General features: G+C 44.1%; 1 protein-coding gene and 1 non-coding gene across 2 annotated transcripts in view; one reads left to right on the plus strand and one right to left on the minus strand.

The window, feature by feature from the left end:
- Positions 1–25,644, minus strand: part of LOC148540749 (putative defense protein Hdd11-like) — an 88,789-nt gene that overhangs the window by 24,938 nt on the left and 38,207 nt on the right. Inside the window, exons 5-6 of the mRNA XM_088481964.1 lie at positions 21,002–21,093; positions 20,753–20,843 (exon numbers count right to left, since the gene is read on the minus strand). Coding sequence (XP_088338090.1) covers positions 20,753–20,843; positions 21,002–21,093 — 183 coding nt within the window. The remainder of the gene's footprint in view (positions 1–20,752; positions 20,844–21,001; positions 21,094–25,644) is intronic.
- On the plus strand, positions 3,401–3,507 carry LOC148540750 (U6 spliceosomal RNA). The gene has a single exon (XR_015880206.1). It is a non-coding gene; the product is annotated as a U6 spliceosomal RNA (small nuclear RNA).

Raw genomic sequence — 25,644 nt, forward strand, 5'->3', positions numbered from 1 at the left:
CACACACACTGTTGAATATAACATTTTATTAAAACATACATGAACACATACACTATCTCACATACTCACCTATGTATCCCTGAAGCCCATCGCGTCCACTTGTCCAAATAGAATCCATAGGGTACCTGTAGAAAAAAATCCATATTCACCTCCTCCTATGCGTGGATCATGTCCTCTTCGTTCCATGTAAGCATCCAGGGTCTTGAGAAAGCTAATTATCAGCGAAACGCACATCGGCATGCCCGCGCTGTGTGCTCTTACCTAAACATGAACTGTTATGTTGTAATTTCAATAAGAAACGTGTTAATATAAAATGGTTATGTGGAATTGTTCTAGGTACAGGGACATTGATATGTGCACAAGCTCTTGAGTCACATAGTCTAAACCCAATTGAATGTGGCAACATAGTTACATAGTTACAATGTGTATCTCTCCTGAACATCTATACAGCAGCTAGGAAACCAATATAGGCTGCAGTAAGAGATCTCTGAACATTAAACAGAAATTATGAATGAAGGTTGATCTTAGACTGTAACTGCTATAGATAGCAGACCTGGGTTAATATACAGTATATACCCAAGATATTTATTTAGGGGAGAGAGATTAGTGAAACTGTTGGAGAACGGTAAATATTAGTAAAAGTGGCAATATAAATTATAAGGAAAACATATATCCAGACCTTATAAAGCCATCTCATGTAGTAATTGACATCACATTTGTATAGAATAAATTCCCTGTTGTCAATTATATATGCGCCTTTAACTACCGGATAAGGCACATCATATATTGACTTGGATCCACCAATGACAGAATAAGTGGACAATATCTTATATGGTATAAACATATTGATTGGAGGAATCAAGACATCCATACATAATAATTATAGAAGCCTATTTGGTGACCAATTGTTTGGGTCACATATATTAGGCTATATATTATGGCTAATATATGTGATTGTAAAGTAACTCTCACTCTCTCATTACCCCTATTACTCAGAGCTGAATATTAATATTTAAATATATACTGTGATGAATAAACAATGCAGACACACAGCGGGGATAATCTTTATCATTTTTAATACACACTCTCAATATATACTTTTTTGTCACCACTTCCTTAATTTTTTTAATCTCTATTTCACTGTCTTTAGTCCCAGAAATAAGGGACATTTTTTTTTAAAGTATGACTAATAAACGTTAAGTTTTTTTATATAAACTAAGATAATTTTTGCGCGTCTCCTAACAGACAAAACCTTTCTCTCTTCTCCTTTAATGACAAAACAAAACAAAAAAACGCAAACATGCGGACCACCGAACTTAGTACTTTCCTCTAATGAGTGAATGACAGTGGGATTTCCCGTTGCTGGGCGCTCAATGGCTGAGAGAGCCGAGCCTACCTTTGACTTTAAAAATGGTCACCTTGAGCCAATCATGGCTCGCAATGTCATCACCCCGCCCCCCTTGGCTGGCTTATATAAGCCAGCATGAGGCAGCGGCATGGCACTCCATCGGCCGGGAGGGAGCGTGCAAGAGCTTCCGAAGTTATGCCATGTTATTCAATTAGAACTGTAATGTAGATTATGACCTAATTTTCAATAGTATAGTCCTGTGTTTTATTATAATATCTGATACTTAGGAATAAATTTACTAAAGTGAGAGTTTTTTGAAGTGGAGATGTTGCCTATAGTAAATAAATCAGATTCTAGCTATTATCTTCTAAAAGGTGCTAGTTAAATGTTAAGCAGAATCTGATTGGTTGCTATGGCAACATCTCCACTTCTAAAATCTCTCACTTTAGTTAATACACCCCCTAGTATTTCAACTTGTAGTTAGTGGTGCAATTGCTACATTGTATCAGTTCCTTTCTACATAAACACACGTTAGTGGAACTTTCCCTCTTATAAAATGATAGTATGTGAAGCATACAGACTCACATACAAGGGCATAGCTACCGTGGGTGCAGGTGGTGCAGTTGCAATGGAGCCCGTACCCCCTCCGGGGCCCGCCTCCTTCCTGCACCCAGCTCACCTGAGGGGACATTACAGAGAAACTTACTAATCACAGATATCCGTGCCCTCCTGCTCCTGGTGACTTCCACTATGTAACCATGGGGGTGGGACTACATGGGGTGCTGCTGGGCCCAACATTTGGTGTGTGAGTGGTGCATGTTGTTAGTGGTGCTTGTTGTCAGACTTCAGCCTGTGACTAGGAAGCAGTTTGCTGCAGGGATCATCAATACTGCAAGCCCCTGTCAGACTAATCAGCAGCAACTCCACTCATCTCGAACAAGGCTTCAGTCTGCACTGGAGACTATGTGTACCAAAGCTTGTCCTTCACATGTGTCCAAGCCCCCAACTCTCCTTATTTCTCCTCCTTTACCTGTTTCCATGAGTAATTAGTAATATAGGCAAACAGGACTTTCCCAGGAGCGACTCTGCTTCCCCAAGTGTGCATCTGACCTCACTCCCCATGAATGCCTTTGTTCACTGCCTTTCCATTTGTACTTCTGATACCCTCCCCATAAGTGCTTCTGTCCCCTGCCTAGCTAAGTGTGCCTGTGATCTCCCCTACTCATATGTGCTTCTGACCTCCCCCAAGTATGCCTCTGACCCCCTTCCCATGTGTGCCTCTGGCCACTCCCTCCCCACATGTTCTTGTCACCCCCTCTCTATGTGCTCCTCTGACCCCTTTTCCTATCTTTTGATCCCCTCTCCCCATCTTTAACCCTACCCCAGTCACCATCAACAATTGTGCCTTTCCCCAAACACAAGGCTGGTTCTACTGTTTAAAAGTAGCATGGATGAAAGTAGCATGCACGAATGTAGATTAGACCGTGCTCAACACCACATATTTGTACCTAAAGATTGCAGGTAACAACAAATTTTCTTTAATAAATGATTAAGCCGGTAACAAATATAGCAAACAGGCAGACGTACTTTATAAATGACCTTTAGAATGTTGCATGGGAATCGATTTATTAATCCTTAGGTCCGTATTCAATTAGAGGCAAAAAGATGCGATCGGCGAAAAAGTTTCTCCGTTGCAAGGGTTTCTACAAATTCCAAAGTATCACCCTGTTCAATTCCGGTACTTTTTCGCATGTGCGAAAACTCAATAGGTTAAAACAGGCAAAAAAGTTTCTTTACCCAAAGGCAGGGCAAAATCTCTATTTTGGGCAAAAAAATTGAGGACTAGGGGCCCAATTCAGACCAGTTCTCAAAGCTGCGTTCGCACGCTGCTGGCCGATTTTCACAATCTGTGCATGCGAAAAAGTCACAGTGCGTGTGCGCGAACCAGGCATTCGGGAAAAGAACGCAGCAAGTACACAGACCGCCTGCACGACTGAGTGACAGAATGTTCCGTTTGTGGGTGTGACAGGGGGAGGTAGAAGGAAATGAGTTGTGCTCGCTTCGGCAGCACATATACTAAAATTGGAACGATACAGAGAAGATTAGCATGGCCCCTGCGCAAGGATGACACGCAAATTCGTGAAGCGTTCCATATTTTTTGGGGTTTAAGTGCTTTGACCTGTATTTATACTTTCTGATATTATAAGTTTTGACCCGAGTATGACATGGGAACTTTTTGCGAAAACCTGCTGGTAAGTCTTAACTCTTACAGGACTGCATACCTTGTTATATCAACTGAGATACCATTGTGTGATGCACTATTGTTTTATTCCATTTTATTTTATTTTATTTTATTTCATTTCATTTTATTATTTTATTTTATGGTTATCTCCATGCTTTCTTATCTTTATTTCTACTTTATTGTAAAAAAAAATAAAAAGGGGACAGTAATTATTGTATTTGTCTTTTAAATTAACATTGTTTGTATGTGTGTGTACAAAATTCTGATTGATTGAAATACATATTCATATACTATGTAAATTTTCTCTTTTACTGTTCAATAAACAGTTTTAAAAAAAAGAAGGAAATGAGTTAGTGGTGGTGCGAATGCAGGCGTGCCTGAGTGTCAAAATGCCGTTTGTAGGGCGTGCATAATTAAGACGCAGCGCATAGTACACGTCACATCGCTGTTTAAAACACTACAGCACTCACAGTGCTTGCAGTAGGGTATGGTCAACCACAAGCGCTGCGTATAGTTCCGATGGCACTCGATGTTACCGATTGTTGCATACACTTCCTGGAGATGACGTGTGTTACGAAGGGAAAGTGGGTGTCTTAAGACATGCTGGGGAGCGTCTAAATACACACCGCGATTGCGCGCCAAGACATAGTGGGCGTGCTAATGTCTTGCCGTGTGATCGGGGGAATTGCCTACTTTGGCAGCTGACGGCTGTGTGCGAACGCATCCAGCGAATGGGTCTGAATCGGGCCCTAGGTTCAAAAACCTTTGGACACCCCCCCTAAAGACTATTAAGGCATAAAAACTTATATAAAGTATTGGGTCAGGTATTTTGGGGGGCTGTATGGATGGGACAGATGTTATTAGGATTGCAGAGAGCTGCAGCAGGTGTTTTTTTTAAGTATTTTAAAATGCACTTTATTAACACAAAAATATACTAGTACCCATTTTAATGTAACCCCAATTTAACTACAACAATTATTTTTCACAAAAGTTTGCTTTATCTAATTTTTCCACAGTAATGCAAAAGTGCTTATAGCAGCCCTTTGACTCACTTTAGGAACACAAAATACTTTTATTAAAGCTATTAATACACTTCTAGATTGATTACCAGGGTCAGTTAGGCTTTTTTTGGGGGGTACAGACTGATCTCCCCAAAATGTGCTATATTTTTCACTAGTTTCGACATTCGGGGCATTATTACGTCCACGTAGTCACTTGTTTTGCAATTGAATAGAGCGACAAGCGGGAGTGTGCATTGTTATAGTTAGCGATAACTACGCGTACAGACGAATGAGGCGAAAACATCACATCGGCGAATACTATTCGCTGGCCGTGACTTTTTGCCTCTAATTGATAAATTAGAGGCAAAAAATTGATAAAGTGAAGAAGAAAAAGTACCAGCCAACCAGTTCCTAATTGTCATTTTTCAAACACAGCCTGTGACATGGCAGTTAGGAGCTGATTGGCTGGTCCTTTATCCCTGTTCACGTTATCTCCATCCAAGGCTTAGTAAATAGACCCCATAGTCATCTATCTAGATAAATGTGATCTATTCCAGAAGTAATTTTCCCTTTTGCTACAGGTAGAAAGCAAGTAACTTCAGACTGACCTACCAACATGACTAGGGTTCAGTGTTAGAGTCAGGTATCACCAAGGTTCCTAGCCCTATAGCTAGTGCGCACATGGTTCATACATGAACATACATGAGCTACCTACTGCACAATGCAGTAGATACAGTAGTTTTCCTTTATACTGTAGAATACTACTATTTATGACCCATCATATGTCAGGATGCTAGCTATTGTGTAGATGCTGTGTTTAGGCAGCCAGTAAGAGCTGTAAAGGTGCCCATACATCAGCGACTGTTTGTCGCGATGCGATGGGAAATGCCGGCGTTTCCGGGTGGAAATGCCGACCTCCCACCTTTGACGTTCTGCGATCCGTCTCGCCGGATCGCAGACATTTCACATGTTAAATGTCCGCAATTTGACAATTGCGCTCATTTTTTGATCGCGATTGTCAAATCGCTGAAATCAAACATGTTCGATTTCTGCAATCCTGCGATGCCGGGTTGCAGCATCGCGGGATCACTGCAAACCGTCGCTAATGTATGGGGCCCATAAGGGGAGGGAGTGGGTGGAGCCTCCCAGCAGCTCTCTACTTGCTCTAGATATAGACACATACAGAATTATAAAATAAATATTGCTTGACTTTTGCAGTAGTGTTACATTGATCCATGGGCATTGGAATGGGGGAGCAAGGGGACAGCTTGCCTCCCTCAAACATTTGAAAAATGTGGTGGGCGTGGATGGTCAGGGGCTGTACCCTATAGTAATAGGCTGCACAGCCCCTGCACCGCATGGAGGAGGAGGTGTAATGTGCAGTATTTAAGTTAAAAGACTGCATATTACACCTCCTCCGTGCATTGCAATGGCTGTGCAGCCTATTGTTAAAAAGCACTGCCCCTGACTGTCCGCAGCCACCACTCAGGAAAGAGAGAAGGAGGGAGAGAGAGAGGGAGGGAGATAAAGGGAGAGGGTGCGCAGGGGCATCAGAATGATTTTATGTTGCCCCCAACATAAAATCATTCAAACGCCCCTGCAATGATCATCTAGAAGTAAACCCCACCATCTCTTTATGTTTAGAGATGGAAGCGAACCAGACAAAATGAGCAATAATCATAGCCTGCTCCAGGGCTTATGGCTCAAAATATGCACCCTGTTCTTAAACCTCAACAAAGAGTAGGGAATATTCCAGTGTGGTACAGGTAAATCCCAAGCTGTGTATGGCATTGCAGTGGCTAATTTATGCACGCCCCTGTAACGGCGTTCAAACGTGCTGACACACCTGCGTTTGCCGACCACCTGCAAATGGTACTTCCTGTCAATCACTTTGTGATGGGTCTCTGCAGTCCTGATCAGTGGTGTAACTAGGGCAGGGCTGCCGGGGCTCGTGCCCTGGGTGGCGTTGACCATGGTAGAGGCCCTAGTCACTCAGTGTAGTGCAGACTGCAGTCAGTGTGGTCCACACTACACATTTACACAGGGCCAGCGCTAAGCTTTGCTGCACCCAGCACCATTCTGTGTTGCCGTCCTTTCCCTCCTCTGCTCCCTCTCCCTGAGCTTAACTAGCGCCAGGAAGAACGGTGGGCATTTTCCTGCACAATGGCACTCTGTTGAAAGACCGGCTTGCCTGTGCCTGGAGCCACCACTGCATTTACACACACATCACCTCCGGGTAGTACGAGTGTACTACCCAGCACCCGCAATGATGTGTGTGTAAATGATTTACACACACATCGCTGCTAGCGCTGGATAGTACACTCGTACTACCCGGTGGTGATGTGTTTGTAAATGCAGAGAAAGAGAGTCAGACAGGAGCAGGGAATCAGGTAAGTCAGTGTTTTTTTGTGTGTATGTCTTGTCTTTGTTTTGTAATGCTGGCTGGAGGCACTAGGGGGGATCACTACTGGGGCACTGCATAGGGGGGACTACTACTGGAGGCCTGCATAAGGGGGACCACTACTAGGGTCCTGCATAAGGGGGGTCACTACTAGGTCACTGCATAGGGGGGACCACTACTGGGGACCTGCATAAGGGAGACCACCACTGGTTGCCTGCATAAGGGGAACCACTACTGGGGGCTTGCATAAGGGGTACCACTACTGGGGGCACTGCATAGGAGGGAAGACTACTGGGGGCACTGCATAGGGGAGATCACTACTGGGGGACTGTATAAGGGGCACTACTGGGGGCCTGCATGAGGGGGATAACTACTGGGGCACTGCATAAGGGGAACCACCATTGGGGGCCTGCATAAGGGGGACCACTTCTGGGGGCCTGCATAAGGGGAACCACCATTGGGGGCCTGCATAAGGGGGACCACTACTGGGGGTCTGCATAAGGGTTACCACTACTGGGGGCCTGCATAGGGGTATCACTACTGGGGGCACTGTATAAGGGGCACTACTGGGGGCCTGCATAAGGGGAACCACTACTGGGGGCACTGCATAGAGGGGATGACTACTGGGGGCACTGCATAGGGGGTATCACTACTGGGGGCACTATATAAGGGGCACTACTGGGGGCCTGCATAAGGGGGACCACTACTGGGGGCACTGCATAGGGGGGATGATTACTGGGGGCACTGCATAGGGGATATCACTACTGGGGGCACTGTATAAGGGGCACTACTGAGGGCCTGCATAAGGGTGACCAGTACTGGGGGGCTGCATAAGGGGGATCACTACTGGAGGCCTGCATAAGGGGGACCACTACTGGGGGCTTGCATAAGGGGGACCACTACTGGGGGCCTGCATAGGGGGGGACTGTATAAGGGTGCACTACAGGAGGCACTGTAAAGGGTGCACTACTGCAGTCACTGTATAAAGGGCACTGCTACTGGGGACATTGCATAAGGGGCACTACTACTCGGGTCTTTAAGGTGCATATGTAATGGAAAGTACTATTACCAGAGTGACGAGAAAGGGGTGTGTGTCATGTTGACATGCCCCATTTTCAGTGGCCATGCCCCTTGTGGCATGTGACCACGTCCATATTTTTTGACGTGCGCACATAGGGGGGGCTCCATATTTTATTTTGCCCTGGACTTCAAATACTCTAATTATGCCACTGGTCCCGATCACAGTGCAGGCTTTGCGCACTGTGATAAATATACGCATGCATAGAACGCAACAATCAGCCGATTGCATGCATAATCGCAGTTGCGATCGCTGCTGAATCAGGCCATGTGCAGTTTAAGGATCATTACACATTACCTGTTTTGAGACTTTGAAATTTATCATGAAACATATATTCCAGATTTTTAAAGATTAATACTCAAATTACAGTTTTTACCAAGGAGAAGCTAATTGAACCAGATGGATTAATGCAAATGCATTTTTTTAACTGGAATCTCTTTTGGAGCTTTTATAAAACTATGTATCATTCTTTTGAAAGTTATGATATATCTGGGCATTAGAACTGTTACATTTCAAAAATGTATTAAAATTAGTGGTGAGCGGGTTCGGATTTTTGAAATCCGAACCCCCCCGAGTCCCCTGATCCGAGGCAGATCCGAGTCAGGCACGACTTTTCCCGCCTGACTCAGATCTGAAATCGAGGCAAAACGTCATCATCCCGCCTTCCGGGTCTCGCGGGTTTTGGATCCTATATAAGGTACCAGCGTCAGCGCCATTTTCTCACTCGGCTGAGGACAGTGAAGAGGGAGGGTGGGAGTTAGGGCTGGCTGGGCTGTGTAGTGTAGTGTAGTGCAGTGTAGTGTTGTGCTGTGCTGTGCTGTGCTGCGCTGTGCTGCTGTTGTCCATAAGGGCTGTGTCCACTCCTCCAAAGTCCATAGGGGCTGGCTGTGTTGTGCTGTGCTGCTGTTGTCCATAGGGGCTGTGTCCCCTCCTCCAAAGTCCATAGGGGCTGGCTGTGTTGTGCTGTGCTGCTGTTGTCCATAGGGGCTGTGTCCACTCCTCCAAAGTCCATAGGGGCTGGCTGGACTGTGTTGTGCAGTCAGTTGTCCATATGGGCTGTGTCCACTCCAAAGTCCTGTGCAGAGTCCCAGTCCTAAAGGGGTGCTGTAGTGTTGTCCAGAGGGTGCTCTGTCCATCAGGGGTGCTCCCCCAAAGTGCAAAAAAAAAATATATTTTCTGTGTTTGTGAATTGTGTGCGCAGTAGCCACACGTGCATCAACAAAGTAGTGCCAAGCGTGCGCCTGTGTCATAAGTAAAGGGCCGGCTGGCTTGACCAGTAAAGGGTGCTGTAACCCCCAAAGTACACTCCAAACAAAATACAAAAATATTTTCTGTGTTTGTGAATTGTGTGCGCAGTAGCCGCACGTGCATCAACAAAGTAGTGCCAAGCGTGCGCCTGTGTCATAAGTAAAGGGCCGGCTAGCTTGACCATTAAAGGGTGCTGTAACCCCCAAAGTACACTCCAAACAAAATAAAAAAATATTTTCTGTGTTTGTGAATTGTGTGCGCAGTAGCCGCACATGCATCAACAAAGTAGTGCCAAGCGTGTGCCTGTGTCCCATAAATAAAGGGCTGGCTGGATTGACCGCTAAAGGGTGCTGTAACCCCCAAAGGGCACTCCAAACAAAATAAAAAAATATATTTTTTTGTGTTTGTGAATTGTGTGCGCAGTAGCCGCACGTGCATCAACAAAGTAGTGCCAAGCGTGCGCCTGCGTCCCATAAATAAAGGGCCGGCTGGATTGACTGCTAAAGGGTGCTGTAACCCCCAAAGGGTACTCCAAACAAAATGAAAAAAAAATTTCTGTGTTTGTGAATTGTGTGCACTGTGGCTGCACGTGCATCAACAAAGGAGCAGCGCCAAGCGTGCGCCTGTGTCCCATAAGTAAAGGGATGGCTAGCTCATTTCTTAAAGGGTGGTGTAACCCACAAAGTGCACTACTCTCCAGCAAAAATAAAAAAATTATAAAAATGGAGGACCAAACTTTCTCCGATAAAAATAAAATAGGGAAAGATCAAGAACCACTACCTCCTAGTGCTGTTGTTGCTGCTGGGAGTTGTTCATCATCCCAGAGAAGAAGTAGGAACACCACTACTTTTACTAAACAATTGACCCTCCAAAAGTCCCTAGCGAGGAGGATGAAGTACGACAGCAGTCATCCTGAAGCAAAACGTATAACTGAGGCCTTGACTGCTATGTTGGTGTTAGACGTGCGTCCGGTATCCGCCATTAGTGCAGTGGGATTTAGACAATTGATGGAGGTAGTGTGTCCCCAGTTCCAAATCCCGTCTAGATTCCACCTGCATCCTCAAAGCAGCAGCGACAAGCGTGCGTCTGTCTGTTAAAGGGTGGTGTAACCCTCAAAGTGCGCTCCACAAACAATAAAAAAATTCTTTTTTTTCCTGTCTTTGTGAAATGTGTGGGCTGTAGCCGCACCTGCATCCTTAAAGCAGCAGCGACAAGCGTGCGTCTGTGTGCGTCTGTCTGTTAAAGGGTGGTGTAACCCTCAAAGTGCGCTCCACAAACAATAAAAAAATTCTTCTGTTTTTTCTGTCTTTGTGAAATGTGTGGGCTGTAGCCGCACCTGCATCCTTAAAGCAGCAGCGACAAGCATGCGTCTGTCTGTTAAAGGGTGGTGTAACCCTCAAAGTGCACTCCACAAACAATAAAACAATTCTTTTTTTTCTGTCTTTGTGAATTGTGTGGGCTGTAGCCGCACCTGCATCCTCAAAGCAGCAGCGACAAGCGTGCGTCTGTCTGTTAAAGGGTGGTGTAACCCTCAAAGTGCGCTCCACAAACAATAAAAAATTCTTCTTTTTTTTTCTGTCTTTGTGAATTGTGTGGGCTGTAGCCGCACCTGCATCCTCAAAGCAGCTGCGACAAGCGTGCGTCTGTCTGTTAAAGGGTGGTGTAACCCTCAAAGTGTGCTCCACAAACAATAAAAAATTCTTTTTTTTCTGTCTTTGTGTATTGTGTGCACTGTAGCTGCACGTGCATCAACAAAGGCGCAGTGCCAAGCGTGCGCCTGTGTCCCATAAGTCTGTTAAAGGGTGGTGTAACCCCCAAAGTGTTACAAAAAATAAAAAACATTTTTTTTTCTGTGTTTGTGACTTGTGTGCGATGTAGCCGCACGTGCATCAACACAGTAGCAGCGCCAAGCGTGCACCTGTGTCATAAGTCAAGGGCCGGTTTGGACATCTGGTCCGGACTGAAGGACGTGCCAACAATTTCTGACAAGTCTACTGTCACTGCATATGATACTGTCCTCAAAGCAGCAGCGACAAGCATGTGTCTGTCTGTTAAAGGGTGGTGTTACCCCCAAAGTGTGCTCCAACAAAATAAAATAATCTTCTTTTTTTCTGTTTGTGTGTGAAATGTATGCGCAGTAGCCGCACCTGCATCCTCAAAGCAGCAGCGACAAGCGTGCATCTGTCTGTTAAAGGGTGGTGTAACCCTCAAAGTGCGCTCCTCAAACAATAAAAAAATTCTTCTATTTTTTCTGTCTTTGTGAAATGTGTGGACTGTAGCCGCACCAGCATCCTTAAAGCAGCAGCGACAAGCGTGCGTCTGTCTGTTAAAGGGTGGTGTAACCCTCAAAGTGCGCTCCTCAAACAATAAAAAAATTCTTTTTTTTCTGTCTTTGTGAAATGTGTGGACTGTAGCCGCACCAGCATCCTTAAAGCAGCAGCAACAAGCGTGCGTCTGTCTGTTAAAGGGTGGTGTTACCCCCAAAGTGCACTCCAACAAAATAAAATAATCTTCTTTTTTTCTGTGTTTGTGTGTGAAATGTATGTGCAGTAGCCGCACCTGCATCCTCAAAGCAGCAGCGACAAGCGTGCGTCTGTCTGTTAAAGGGTGGTGTAACCCTCAAAGTGCGCTCCACAAAAAATAAAAAATTCTTCTTTTTTTTTCTGTCTTTGTGAATTGTGTGGGCTGTAGCCGCACCTGCATCCTCAAAGCAGCAGCGACAAGCATGCGTCTGTCTGTAAAAGGATTACATCGGTGACAGCATCCAAGTAGGCATGTCAGACAGTCCGTACCTGTACTGAAAGGAAAAAGAGGCAATTTGGAGGTCCCTGTACAAACTGGCTCTATTTTACCTGAGTTGCCCCCCCTCCAGTGTGTACTCCGAAAGAGTGTTTAGTGCAGCCGGGAACCTTGTCAGCAAAAGGCATAGGAGGTTGCTTCCACAAAATGTGGAGAAGATGATGTTCATAAAATGAATTATCAACTCTTCCAGGGAGACCAGCCTCCAGAACATACAGAGGGACCTGTGGTTGTGGATTCCAGCGGGGAAGAATTAATACTCTGTGAGGATGAGGATGTACACAACACTGAAGAGGGTGAGGAATCGGTGGATGAGGAGGATGAGGATGACATCTTGCCTCCGTAGAGCCAGTTTGTGCAGGGACAGATTAATTGCCAGCTTGTTTTGTGGGGGCCCAAACGAACCAATCATTTCAGCCACAGTCGTGTGGCAGACCCTGGCGCTGAAATGTTTGGTTTGTTAAAGTGTGCATGTCCTGTTTATACAACATAAGGGTGGGTGGGAGGGCCCAAGGACAATTACATCTTGCACCTCTTTTTTTTCTTTGAATTATGTACTGTTTGAGGCCTAGTTTTTCAAACTGCCATCCTGTCTGCCACTGCAGTGTCACTCCTAGATGGACCACGTGTTTGTGCCGCCCACTCGTATCTCTTAGCATAGTCATCCAGCTACCTCGGTGCAACCTTTTGGACATAAAAACACTATTGTGAGGTGTGAGGTGTTCAGAATAGACTGGAAATGAGTGGAAATTAACGTTACTGAGGTTAATAATAGCATAGGAGCAGAAAAACACACAAATTCTGTGATTTTAGCTGTTTTTATGCTTTTTAAAAAAAAAATACAGATCCAAAATACAAAACCCAGAACCCAAAACACGGAACGGTGGTTTTGGCAAAACCAATCCAGATCCAAAACACGAAGAAAGATCCAGATCCAAAACCAAAACACAAAACACGAAAAGTGGCCGGTGCACACCCCTAATTAAAATGACTCAAAAAACAATATACAGTAAGTGCATAGGATTCACATCAACTTCGTAGTTGGCCGATTTTTGCAATCTGCGCATGCATATGCATCGCAATGTGCATGCGTGAACTACTGCAAAAGATCGGGAAGCGCTCGCTCGCCCAGCATAGATAGCCCAGTTGAATGAGTGACAGGAGAGGCTTTTTGTGGGTGGTAACAGGGGCAGGCCACTAGAAATGGGGGAGTGAAGGTATGAACGCAGGCATGCCTGAGTGTTTCAATGCCGTTTCAGAGGCGTGCATAATTAACAGGCAGCGTCATAGTACACGTCACCTGGTTGTATTTTACACTGAAGTGATCTCAGTGCTTGCGGTAAGGTATAGTCAATCTCAAGCGCTGTGAGCACATCCGATGGTGCTTGATGTACCAATGTTTTCATGCAGGAGATGACGTGCGCAAGTGGGCGTCTTAAGACTGGCTGGTGAGCGTCTGCATACACAAAGTGATCGCATGCCAAGACATAGTGGGCGTGCTAATGCCTTGCTGTACGATCGCCTGCCTTGCTGGGCATGTGCTGGATTTGAATATGCTGGGAGCGAGCGAATGCATCTAGCGAGCGGGTCTGAATGAGCTCCACTGTGTGGTAGTTTGTTGTGTGTTTAGGCACAGTTAAAAAATGTTAATATAAACTTGTGTGCTAAAAAATATAACTCCATTATTAAGGTGCCATCCAGCTTAAACTAGGGCCGCTGTGAGGCATTTTGGTATGTGTTCTGGCACAGTTAAAACATTTTACAATAAAACTCTTGTGTTAAAAATTCTAATGTCATTAAAGTGCCACCCTTATACTAGGAGTACTGTGAGGCAGTTTGTTGTGTGTTCAGGGCCTTCAGGCACAGTTAAAAAATTTACAATAAAACGTCTGTGTTAAAAATTATTTAAACACCATTAGAGCGCCATCCTTATACTAGAAGCACTGTGAGACAGTTTATGTGTTCAGGTACTGTTAAAAAAGTTTAAAATAACACTTGTTTGTTAAAAAAAATATAACATCATAATTAGGGTGCCACCCTTATACTAGGAGCATTGTGAGGCTGTGTGTTGTGTTTTCATGCACTGTTAAAAATGTTTAATATAAAACTTGTGTGTTAAAAAAATATGACGTTATTATTAGGGTGCCAGACGGCTAAACTGGAGGCGTTGTGAAGCAGTTTGCTTTGTGTTCAGGTACAGTTAAAACATTTTGCAATAAAAGTTCTGTGTTAAAAGATATAACGTCATTAGGGTGCCACCCTTATACTAGGAGCACTGTGAGGTAGTTTGTTGTGTTTTCAGGGCCTTTAAGCATAGTTAAAAAAATTTACAACAAAACTTGTGTGTTAAAAAATATAACATCATTAGGGTGCCACCCGGCTTATACTAGGTCAGTTGATATGGATCAGTCAACAGAAGAGCAGGAGCAGCTACCCAGTACTAATGCTGTGGGTGCTGCCAGCAATCATGATAGTACTTCAACATCTACTATAGGTGGTCAAAGAAATATAAAGTTTAAGAAAGGGCACCTGAAATTTAAACAATATTTCAAACTGTTATAGAAAATATCACCTCTAATAATAAATGAAAGCCCATGGTCTGAGCCTTTCCTTGCCACTGCATGTGGTGTAGAGCATGCTGGCAACTTTACATTTTTGGCAGAAATTTTTCCCATTTGATATTAGAGGTGATTGGTGGTCCTGATACTGCTGTTTCATGCCCTATAATGCCTATTAGGGAAGCTGGGGTCCAAACACATTCAGGCATCTCCTATAATCTAACATGAAACACCTCCTCGTGTTTCTAGTCTAGAGGTGTCACATTTAAACCAAGGATATTGGTGCACAAAAAAACGAAAGAACAAACTGTGTTCACAGACTTCACAAATCCCTGAGAATCTAAGTGTTTTCACAAGTGCTATGTGTGAGTCTGACATTTCTGACACTGTACTTTTAGAGAAACCTCCTTCTACCATTTCCACTCCCTCTGCAAATGTAGGGTTGAGCAGCAGTAAAAGTTAAAATTGTGATTTCAAAATTAAGCATGCTACTGTAGAAGTGCAACAGGATGAGGGGGCTATATGTGCATCTAACACTAATGAGGATGTTGATGATGAGGATGTTGTTTTTGTAAAAGTAAGTCAGCCACTAGTGGCAGCAGTTCTTAGCCATGATAAGAAGAAAGCCATTGCCATGCCTGGCCATAAGACCAAAAAAGCCACCTCATTTATGTGGCATTATTTTAATCCAAATCCTGACAATATTTGTCAAAAATATATAGAAATGGAAACTAAGTGCTGAAAGAGAAAGCATTTAAAATATACAAAAATAAAAATAACAAATATAATGTTTAAAAGCCCTTTTGGGACGTGATGTAGGTGAGTGATATCACTTAGTCTCTGGTTAGAAGATGTCCATGGAGTAAGACTACTAACACTTGCCCCTACTGGCCCTACCTTTGACTTGTGCCACTCTGTATGCACCAACACTTTTCAAACCTTTGCAGGTTCTTTATCAAGGATGAATATGTTTGTTTTTGACTGCTGTAAATACTATTATAGTATTTAAAGCAGTCAAAGACAAACTTATCCATCCTTGATAAAGAACCTGCAATGATTTGAAATGCATTGCAGCATACAGAGCGGCACTTGAAAGAAGTTGCAAAGAACATCGCTAATGGTGCCTGAAGTCATTACTGAGCGCCGCGGAAAAGACACGCTGTACTCATGGACACCGGAGAGTTATCAGACACCAGATCCCAGGCATTTAACACACTCACCGAGGATACCATTTGCAAGTCAAAGGTAGGGCGACTAAGGGCAAGTGGTAGTCCACTATGTACTCCACCTCCATTTCCCTGTACTGCCCTCGAGCCTCTAAGCTAGTTCCCATCATACTCAGACTTTTTGGTGCACCTCATAAATGTAATACAGGGGTGTGTTACACAATTACAAAGTAGGGACAAGAGGGGATAGTATAGCCAGCTTCTCTTGCAACCCTTGTCAGAAATCCTTGGTTATTAACATTGTATTGTTTATGTCCTTTTCCTTTCTCAGTTGCTGCAAGACAGCTCTCGCAAAGCTACGTCTCAATTTTCATTTTTTAATTAATCAATCTATTGATCAATTGATCATTCTTTTTACCTGCCTTCAACTAAATATTCCACCTACATTTGCCTGTACTGCCCTCTGGCATATGCCCAATCTAGTTCTTAATTGATTGATTAATTAATTAATTACGTTCTTTCTATGGGATTGTATAGTGCCATCCTGTCTGCCAGTGCTGTGTCACAATGTTTCATAGATGTGCTATATTCTTTTAAAGTGCCGTGTGTTTGTGTGTTTTGTCTGTTCAGTTGCTTAGTTTAGCCAGGCAGCTCACTGCAGCCTTTGGCCAATAATGGTGAACATTATTGTGAGCTGTGAGGTGGTCAATATTGCCTGGAAATTAATGTTATTAAGGTTAATCATACTGTAGGAATAAAAACAGGTCCAAGTCATATGATTTTAGCTGTTTTTATCAATTAAAAAAAATATATACAGATCCAAAACCAAAACAGGTAAGGGTGGTTTTAGCTAAACCAAAACCAAAACATGATGATGAATTAGAACCAAAACCCAAACATGGGGGTCCACACACATCTCTACTGTATTTACATCTAGGCACAATGGAATGTTTTGACATACTGCATGCTTTCATAATCACTGCCATACTGAATCAATTTAATTATCAGACGCTGAACAATCACCACTTTGAACAATATAATTCAAGACCCACAACTACATACTGTACTCATTTGGTAAAAACAGTGGAGTTTCTTCACAATATGGATAAGACCTATATAGGGCTTAGTGTTACTGGACTATTTTTCTTTATCCCATTTTTTCTGTACTACATATTACATGTGATTGACATCATTGCCGCCCCAGAGCATGATATATCCTGTACAAAATTGTTCCAGCGACAATAAAGAGTTTCAATGGAATACAATAGGTTGCAAGTTAGCCTCTAACTCGGCATCTATTTTAGTCGATGTGAGGCAGCTCTAAACTTAACTAGCACTAGCACTTGTACCTAGGCTGGTATAGGAAAAGACATACATAAGGTACTCCCGATATTTCCTTTAACAAGCAATAGGCTTGACCAACCAGGGCTAGTGGAACCATAGAAGGGAGACCCGCAGTGTGAGGGTATCCACACTATGATTCCACCAGCCCTAGGCTAATTGTCACTGGGGCTGGATTCTCCCAGGAGAGTAGGGCTCACAAAAAAACATGCAGGCCCCCCTCTGAGAGATCATTCCAGTCCTTGTGCCAAGAGCACCAGGACTTTTTTTTACCCCTGAAGGTGGTGGGTATGGAGGTAATGTATAAATTATATAATTTTTTACAGGTGAATAACTGACCCCAGCAATCCTGTAAGGTCACAATGGCACTTGGAGAAGTACAAGTGCCAGCATGCCCTGGCGTCAATGCAGGGATGACCGGGAGGGTCAAGCGGAGCATGTTCCACCTGTGTGACAGACGGAAAGAGGTGCCAGTGAGGTAGCAAGATCTGCCTCAGAAGCTGCAATAACACATAGAGAGAGCAATAAGGGAGTCCAGCATTCATTTACTCCTCCCAGTACATACAGTGCGTAAAGCAGCCTGAGGTAGACTGTAGCACGCCACCTGTTGTTGACAAATAACTTCGAGTAGGCCCAGCGAACATCACAGATGGTGGGAGTTCTAGTTCAGCTGGAGAACTACAGGCTGCTTTCCTCTGATGTAAACAGCAAGTCTCGGTTCCATTATCCCTAACAACCTCCCTGAGTACAAAGTAAACGTCTGTTTACAGTATGTTCTAGCAGCAGGTTCACAAGCAAGGTCACCTCATTTATTAAACTGTCATCCTGTCTACCACTGCAGTGCCACTCTGTGCCATGTTGGAAGCTGAACTGCCACATGTTAGTGCCGCCAACTGCTGTCGCTTAGCTTAGGCATTCAGCTAGCTGGATGCAACCTTTTGCCTAAACTCAATGAAATCAATATTGTGAGCTGTGAGGTGGTCAAATTAACTGGAAATTACTGGAAATAAATGTCATTCAGGTTAATAATACTGTAGGAACAAAAACAGGCCAAAATTATGTGATTTTATCTGTTTTTGTGATTTTTTTTAGAAAAAAATACAGATCCAAAACCAAAACATGCTAGGGCGGTTTTGCCACAACCAAATCCAGATCGAAAATACGAAGGAGATACAGATCCAAAACCAAAACACGGGGGTCAGCGCACATTCCTAGTTAGGGTATGGGAGGCATGTGATATGGATTATGGTAGGTCATTTTATGAATAAGGAAGTACTGCTTTAATGGGGTTAATTAAGATTAAAGTTTTTTTCATCAGACTGGGGGTGGGAGAAGGTTTACCGCCATACATATGGATCTCAATACGTACTGTGGCACATTAATCCCCATAGGATTCTATGGTGCTGCAATGCCCCATCTACTAAGTGAATTTTCTCATTGTTATCCAAATAGACTAATAGCAGAAAATTGCGTTAAACAGCAAAAACATCTGTCATCTCTTTTCTGCTGCACTTACATTGTTGGAGAATAACCACAGAACGTACATACATGAATGACACATCTCATCATTGTACAGTATCATTAAACTGAAGTGACTATTGCACTTCTCAAACTGCTGCTTTTAAATCTGAAAAATCTATTTCATTTCATTTAGTGAAAGTTACTACAGGTTGAGTCTCCCATATCCAAAATGTTTGGGACCAGGGTTATTTTGGATATCGGAATATTCCATATTTTGGAATATTTGCATAATATGATGAAATATCTTGGGAATGGGAGCCAAATAAAAACACGAAAGCCTGCAGGTAATATTATGCAATATTTTAAATGATTTTGTGGCTCAAAAAAATTTGCGTACAGAAATGAAATTCATTTATGTTTTATATACACCTTATACACACAGGCCCTGATTCAGAGCCGGACGCTCTTCATAGCGCTCACTCTGAATCAGGGCGGCTTATTTTTTTTTGGAGCCGGCCTCCTGGCCGCTTGCTAAGCTGTGGGTGATGGTCGTGACCATTGCGACCATCTCACTTGTGACGAGACTCTTGTGGTAGGCTCTCGTCTGCCGCAAGCCCCAGTGAGCTTCTGGCTCTAATAGAGCTGGAAGCTCACTACTGATATCACTCGTGATGTCAGTAGGACTGCCCCAAGACAGCAGGCGTTCCTTCGGAACGCCTCCGTTTGCCCAGCGACCCCCACCCCGACCCGCCTACCAAATGGGGCGAGCTGTCGATCAACATCGACAGCCACCCCTTTTGGATGCGAGCGCCGGAGCGAGTGATTTCTTGCTCGCTCCAGGGCTCGTGCATGATGCGCGTGCGCACTGTCCGGCCATCGACCTACTTGCGAGTGGGTCTGAATCAGGCCCACAGTCTGAAGGTAATTTTATACATTATTTCTTATAATTTTGTGCCTTAAAGAAAGTTTGTGTACATTGAACCATCAAAAATCACATGGCCGGCGGTTCAAATCCCGACAGCGGCTTCCAGACACAGGAGGAAATCCTGATTGTCCCTAAGGTAAGTACTTACTAACCTAATCCCCCCTAACCCTAACCCTTCCTTAGAGGTGCCTAACCATAACCTCCCCCCCAAGTGCCTAACCCTAACCCCCCTCTAAGTGCCTAAACCTAACCCCCCTTCCCCGCTGCCTAAACCTAAGTCCCCCGGGGGGTGCCTAACCCTAACCCTCCCTCCACCTTGCCTAACCCTTACCTCTCAGGGGGGTGCCTAACCCTAAGTCCCCCCTGGGAGCCCTAAACCTAACCCTCCCCACCCTGGGGCTGTCCGTGCCCGGCGCCCGGCTTACCTTCGATCGCGCCGGGCTCCCTGCATAGGTCTAATGACAGGCATCGGGATTTCGACGCCTGCCATTAGTGCCTTGCTGTGATTAAGCAGTCGGGAAGCCGGCGGTCGGGATTATGTCCGTCAGTTCCCGACTGCTTCCCTCATTATCTCAGTCATGCCCCCCAAAAAATTTATATTTCGGAATATTCTTCATTTCGGAATGTTTGGATATGGAGGGCTCAACCTGTATCATGTATTAGGTTTGTATTAATGTTATTTGATCAAAATTTGTGTTTAGACTTACAGCATAAAATGAAGAAAAGTGGTTTCAAAGCAAGGCAATACTCAATATTATTCCTCCTTTCTCCAGGTTCTAAAAACACTACCAGAAATTACATTAGTGTGCCCAACAGTTACTTAATGGAAGAACTGTTTGCCACGGTTATGATGTTAATGTTTTTCAATAAAAAAAAAATACGTAAGGTACATAGAAGTTGAAAATTAGTCTACGCTACAAGCTATAAATATTTCATCTAATAACAAAAAACAAAACAATTTCAGCATATTTATCTTTCTAAAATGTTTAATAACAGCGTTGGAATGGGATTGCTGATTACACAGTATATGTGTATCTATTTGGATAAATCTGTAATTAACCTGCATTAACCTAAAGTCTCAAAATCTTCCATTTGTATATTCATTTAATTTCCTTCCTTTATGTCTGCTGAGCATATATAAAAACATTTTAGCTAAGGCAGATAAATCCTACACATTTACTTACCAAGATCTGGGATCCTTGGGAACCAGCATACGTGAGATTTGGACCTACAACATTTGTCCAGTAAATGGACACATGACGCACAACTGTGGCCCTATAAAGAAATAAGTAAAATGATCATATGAAAGGAACATGAAGCTGTTTGCAAACTAACCCTAACTACAGAGCCAGATGTTTCATTGCACAGAAAGTACAAAGTCAAAACATTTAATTTTACTGATACCCAACCTTCTGCCAATTTCACTCCATCACCTGAGCTGGATGTTGGAGATGTTAGTGCTCGGCGCTATCCATGTCACCTGCACAACACTTTTTGCACTCTCAGACGTGTGACTCACTGCACTCTGTAAAACAATAAAATGACATTACATATCTTATTACTTTATTAAGAACCAAAAATAAATAATAACTAAGGGCCTGATTAAGAGACGGATGCTAATTTGATCACAGCTGCGATTTATGCTAATGAAAATATGTTGATACATGTTTTATTGAATGTTTTTTATTGGAATATTTTAATAAAGTGATATATGTAAGCCTATTCCAACTAGTTGAACCGCACCTTCTTTGTATTGGTGTCTAGTGCTTCAAAAGTGGGTTCTATTTTAACAACTTTCCGAAATTGTGGCACATTCACTTTGTATGACGTCCTGGGGTAAATTTACTAAAGTTCGATTAGAGATTATTTTTTATGAATCTCTGAAATCTCCTGAGATCGAATTGAACTTGAACAGCAAAATCCCTTAGCAAATCTCAAATTTACTAAGAATGGATTTTGCTTTAGATTTTCAACTCGAATTCAATCTTGTTCCAGTTTAAAAGGGATTTGCTGTTCGATTTTGCATGTTCATTTCCAAATCAAACTACAACTCCCACTCCAAAATGAACTTCCAAGCCCCAAATGTATAGAACAGCTTCATGCTTTCATTTTCAGCATGAGCAGTTCATTTTGACACAGATATATGCATACATCAGTGACATGCATTCATGTATCTTACTGTAAAAAGCTTGTAAAGAGTTAATGTTTAAAAAAAATTACATAGGGTCCCCCCCTAAAAACAGAACCAGCCCCGAACTTTTCATAGCCAGTCCTGGTTGTGTAAGTACAACCAGTACTGGGCTCTGATCTGGTCCTGGTTCTGGAATTACAGGGAAAAAAATTGTGTAGGGTTCCCCTGTACTTAGCACAACCAGCACCAGGGATCCCCAGCCTGGGCTGACTAGCAGTCAGGAGTAATGTTTCAGCTGGGGAACCCGGTGCTAGGGTTTCCCTGGCTGTGACATTACCTCCCTCTAGAAAGGGTCCGCTGCTGGTTGTGGAAATTACAGGGGAACACTATGCTTTTTTTTCCCTGTAATTCCAGAACCAGGACCAGATTCTGGTTGTGCTAAGTACAGGGGAACATTATGCAATTTTTTCCCTGTACTTCCACAACCAGGACTGGCTATGAAAAGTCCAGGGCTGATTCTGTTTTAGGGGGGATCCCACAGATTTTTTTTTAAACATTAACTCTTAACAAGCTTTTTACAGTAAGATACATGCATGCATTTCACTGATGTATCTGTGTCAAAACAAACTGCTCATGCTGAAAACATAAAAAAGATTTGCTGTTTGATTTTGAGTTTGTTTTTCATTTGATTTGCAAATTGAATGTTAGTAAATGAAGGGATCCAATTGTCCTCTATGAAAAAACATTGATGTTTTTCAGAAATTCGATTTAATTTGAAATTAATTTTTCTGTTCGATTTGACATTCGATGTTGCCTTTAGTAAATCCCTTCATAAAAAATCTAACCAAAATCGAGCCAGAATCAAATGCAAAATCGAACAAAAAACAAAATCGAACCTTTGTAAATATACCCCCCCAGTGTCACAAAGAGAGAAGCCTTGTTATGTAAAGAGGAGTGGTCTGTCAGATCAGAGCATGGGCTGTGATTATCATGGTTATGGACTGATTGCAGTGGTGGATTGGGCCGCCGGGATGCCGGGCTGTTTCCCGATGAGCCGGTCCCTTATTATATTTTAGGGGCTGGCGGCGGCCCTTCCATCACCCACCCCTCTGCAGGCCCAGCTGCAATCTACCACGATCGGAGCAGCATTACAGCTTCCGCGCATGCCGGCAACCGCCCCATCCCTCACCCACTCCTCTCTTCTTTGACAGCCCAGCTGCCGCGATCGGAGCTGAGCTCCGATCGGGCAGTGTACAGCTGTCTGAACTTAAACAAAAATGGCAGACAGGGGAGCTGCCGGGCATGCCCAGCCGCTACAGCTCCCCAATAAGCCTTTGCGGATGCCTGTCAGTTACTACTGACGGCACCGCCTCCAGGCTGTCTATGTACCTCCTCGGCACCTCCAGGACCAATATATGTACACGCCGGCAGTGCAATGTGTACACGCACACACTGAACAGCAGCAGCCTGCACACAGGTGCCGACAGCCTAAAGACTAATTGTGACAGTCAGTAAGTAAACTATATTATTTATATCTAGTATATGTCTGCCTGCCTGCCTGCCTGAATATATATATATATATATATATATATATATATATACACACACACTGTATATATATATATATATATATACACATATATACATTTTATATATATATATATATATATTCTATGTGTATAATACATTTAGAATTGAACACTCCTGGACTCTAGACCTCATTCAGAGCCGGATGCTATTTGCGGACGCTCGCTCAGAAAAAGGGTCTGGCTATTTAAATGAAGTGCTCGCTCTTTGAGGTCTGTTGACGCCTCTATGTCTGAACGAGCGAACAAAACCTGCGGCCGCTATTTTGAGATAAACGCCCCCTGGCCGCTCGCATCATACGTCATCTCCGCTATTTATTAGATTAATCGAGTACATAGAACGGCGTATGAACTGCTCGCTATTCTTGTGGTAGCATTTTCCTACCGCAATCATGCGAGCAGTTCTGGCTAAAAGACAACCAAGTGACGTGGTCGATGACGCTGCTTTGTTAATTATGCACTCCCATTAAACGCCCGTTTTGACCGTTTGGCACGAATGCGTTCAGATTTCCACTCCCCGTTTTCAAGCACCTTCCCCTGTTACCACCCACAAACGCCTCATCCTGTCACTCAAATTAGCAGGCATTCGCTATTTTGCGAGCACACAAATTTCGACAGCACTGACTGGTTCGCGCATGCGTATTACAACCCGTACGCTTGCACAGTTGTGCGAACATCGCTCGGAATGAACGAGCGGCCGCTTACGAGCGGCTCTGAATCAGGCCCTCTGTCAGTTTTATACACCGTTTTAAATATATTCTTTTGTGAATTTAAGGTATCCCTTTTATAGGATGCATATTTAATAAGTATTTTATGTTATTATATTTTTAATCTCTGTTTAATATATTGCTGTTGAGAATCACACAGGTGAAAATTTTATGTGAAAACAAATTGCTGAGCATAATTAAATGGTGAAAGCGACTGGTCGTTTTTTGTGTTTAATCACCACTCTGGGTATGGGTGTCTATTTCCCTCTGACAAAACCTCCATTACACCTGTCCCTACACACACCTGCACCACATAAATTTTCAAACACACCATTGGCCCAATATGATTACACTCATCACTCCAGCAGTCCCTGCACACACCTGAACCGCATTACCTTTCAAACACACCATTGGCCTAATCTGATCACGCTTATCACTCCAGGTAGTTCCTGCACACACCTGCACCGCATCATCATTCAGCAAATCTCTGCACACACCTGTATCACATTACCTCTCAAACACACCATTGACCTAATATGATTACACTTATCACTCTAGCTAGTCCCTGCACACACCTGCACCGCATCACCAATCAGCAAGTCCCTGCACACACCTGCACCGCATTACCTCTCAAGCACACCATTGGCCTAATATGATTACACTTACCACTCCAGCTAGTCCTTGCACATACCTGCACCGCATCACCAATCAGCAAGTCCCTACACGCACCTGCACTGTATTACCTTTCAAACACACCATTGGCCCCATGAGTCACCTGATCACACCCCCACCCCCGGAAGTGCCCTACATAAGAACCTCAGTAGCATTGATCCTCTCACACCTCCTTGAAGAAGGCACCTGTGCCAAAACGAGTTTGAGACCTTCACATCAAACCCGACACCGATCCAGGCTGACCTCCACTAAAGATCCCCATCCCCACCAGGGACCACAGTGCAGAAAGCTCTCAGCCCACCCGCCTGCTGGTCCGCACCGCTCTCACCTCCAGTGACCGGCTCCACCCCGGTCCAGCCTCTCTCCCCCCCTGCTCCCAGGCGTGCTCTGCAACTCACTCCTGGCCAGGGGTATCTCCACCGTCGATCCCCATTTCCACGAGGGACCGTCAGTGATAAGAGCATCCCGCACATCCGGCCGCAAGTCCGCCCAGCCAACATCGCCAGTGACCAGCTCCATCCCGGTCACACTTTCCACATCCCCCCTCCTCCCTGGCTTTTTTTTTTTTTTAATCAGTATCCCGGGCAGACCACCCCCCAGGGGTGGTCCCAGCACACACGCTGCAACCCAGCCTCCCAGAAGCTCACCCATCCACACTTCTGGCTCCGCACCACCCGTGGCACGACCTAGAGCCAAGTTCAGCTGCATACTCCGGTCGCTGACCTCCGCAGACCAATCAGAACAGCCGTGCACCTGCAGCACACCAGCAACACGCTGATCCAGCCCACCAACAAACCTGCAGCTTTCTACCTATCTGCAACGGCCGCAACGTCGACTTACATCACCATAACAAAAAACCTACCGGTAGGTAAGTACTGCCTAGACTCACACCAACACGCGGGACGCCGCACAGGTGTTCCAACCCACTCTGCAAATCCCCCCACCCCCCGAGACTTCCTAGACTGTCGACCATAGGTCCA

Source organism: Taudactylus pleione, unplaced genomic scaffold, assembly GCF_031769625.1.
Source record: "Taudactylus pleione unplaced genomic scaffold, aTauple2 ptg000017l, whole genome shotgun sequence".
Lineage (NCBI taxonomy): Eukaryota > Metazoa > Chordata > Amphibia > Anura > Myobatrachidae > Taudactylus > Taudactylus pleione.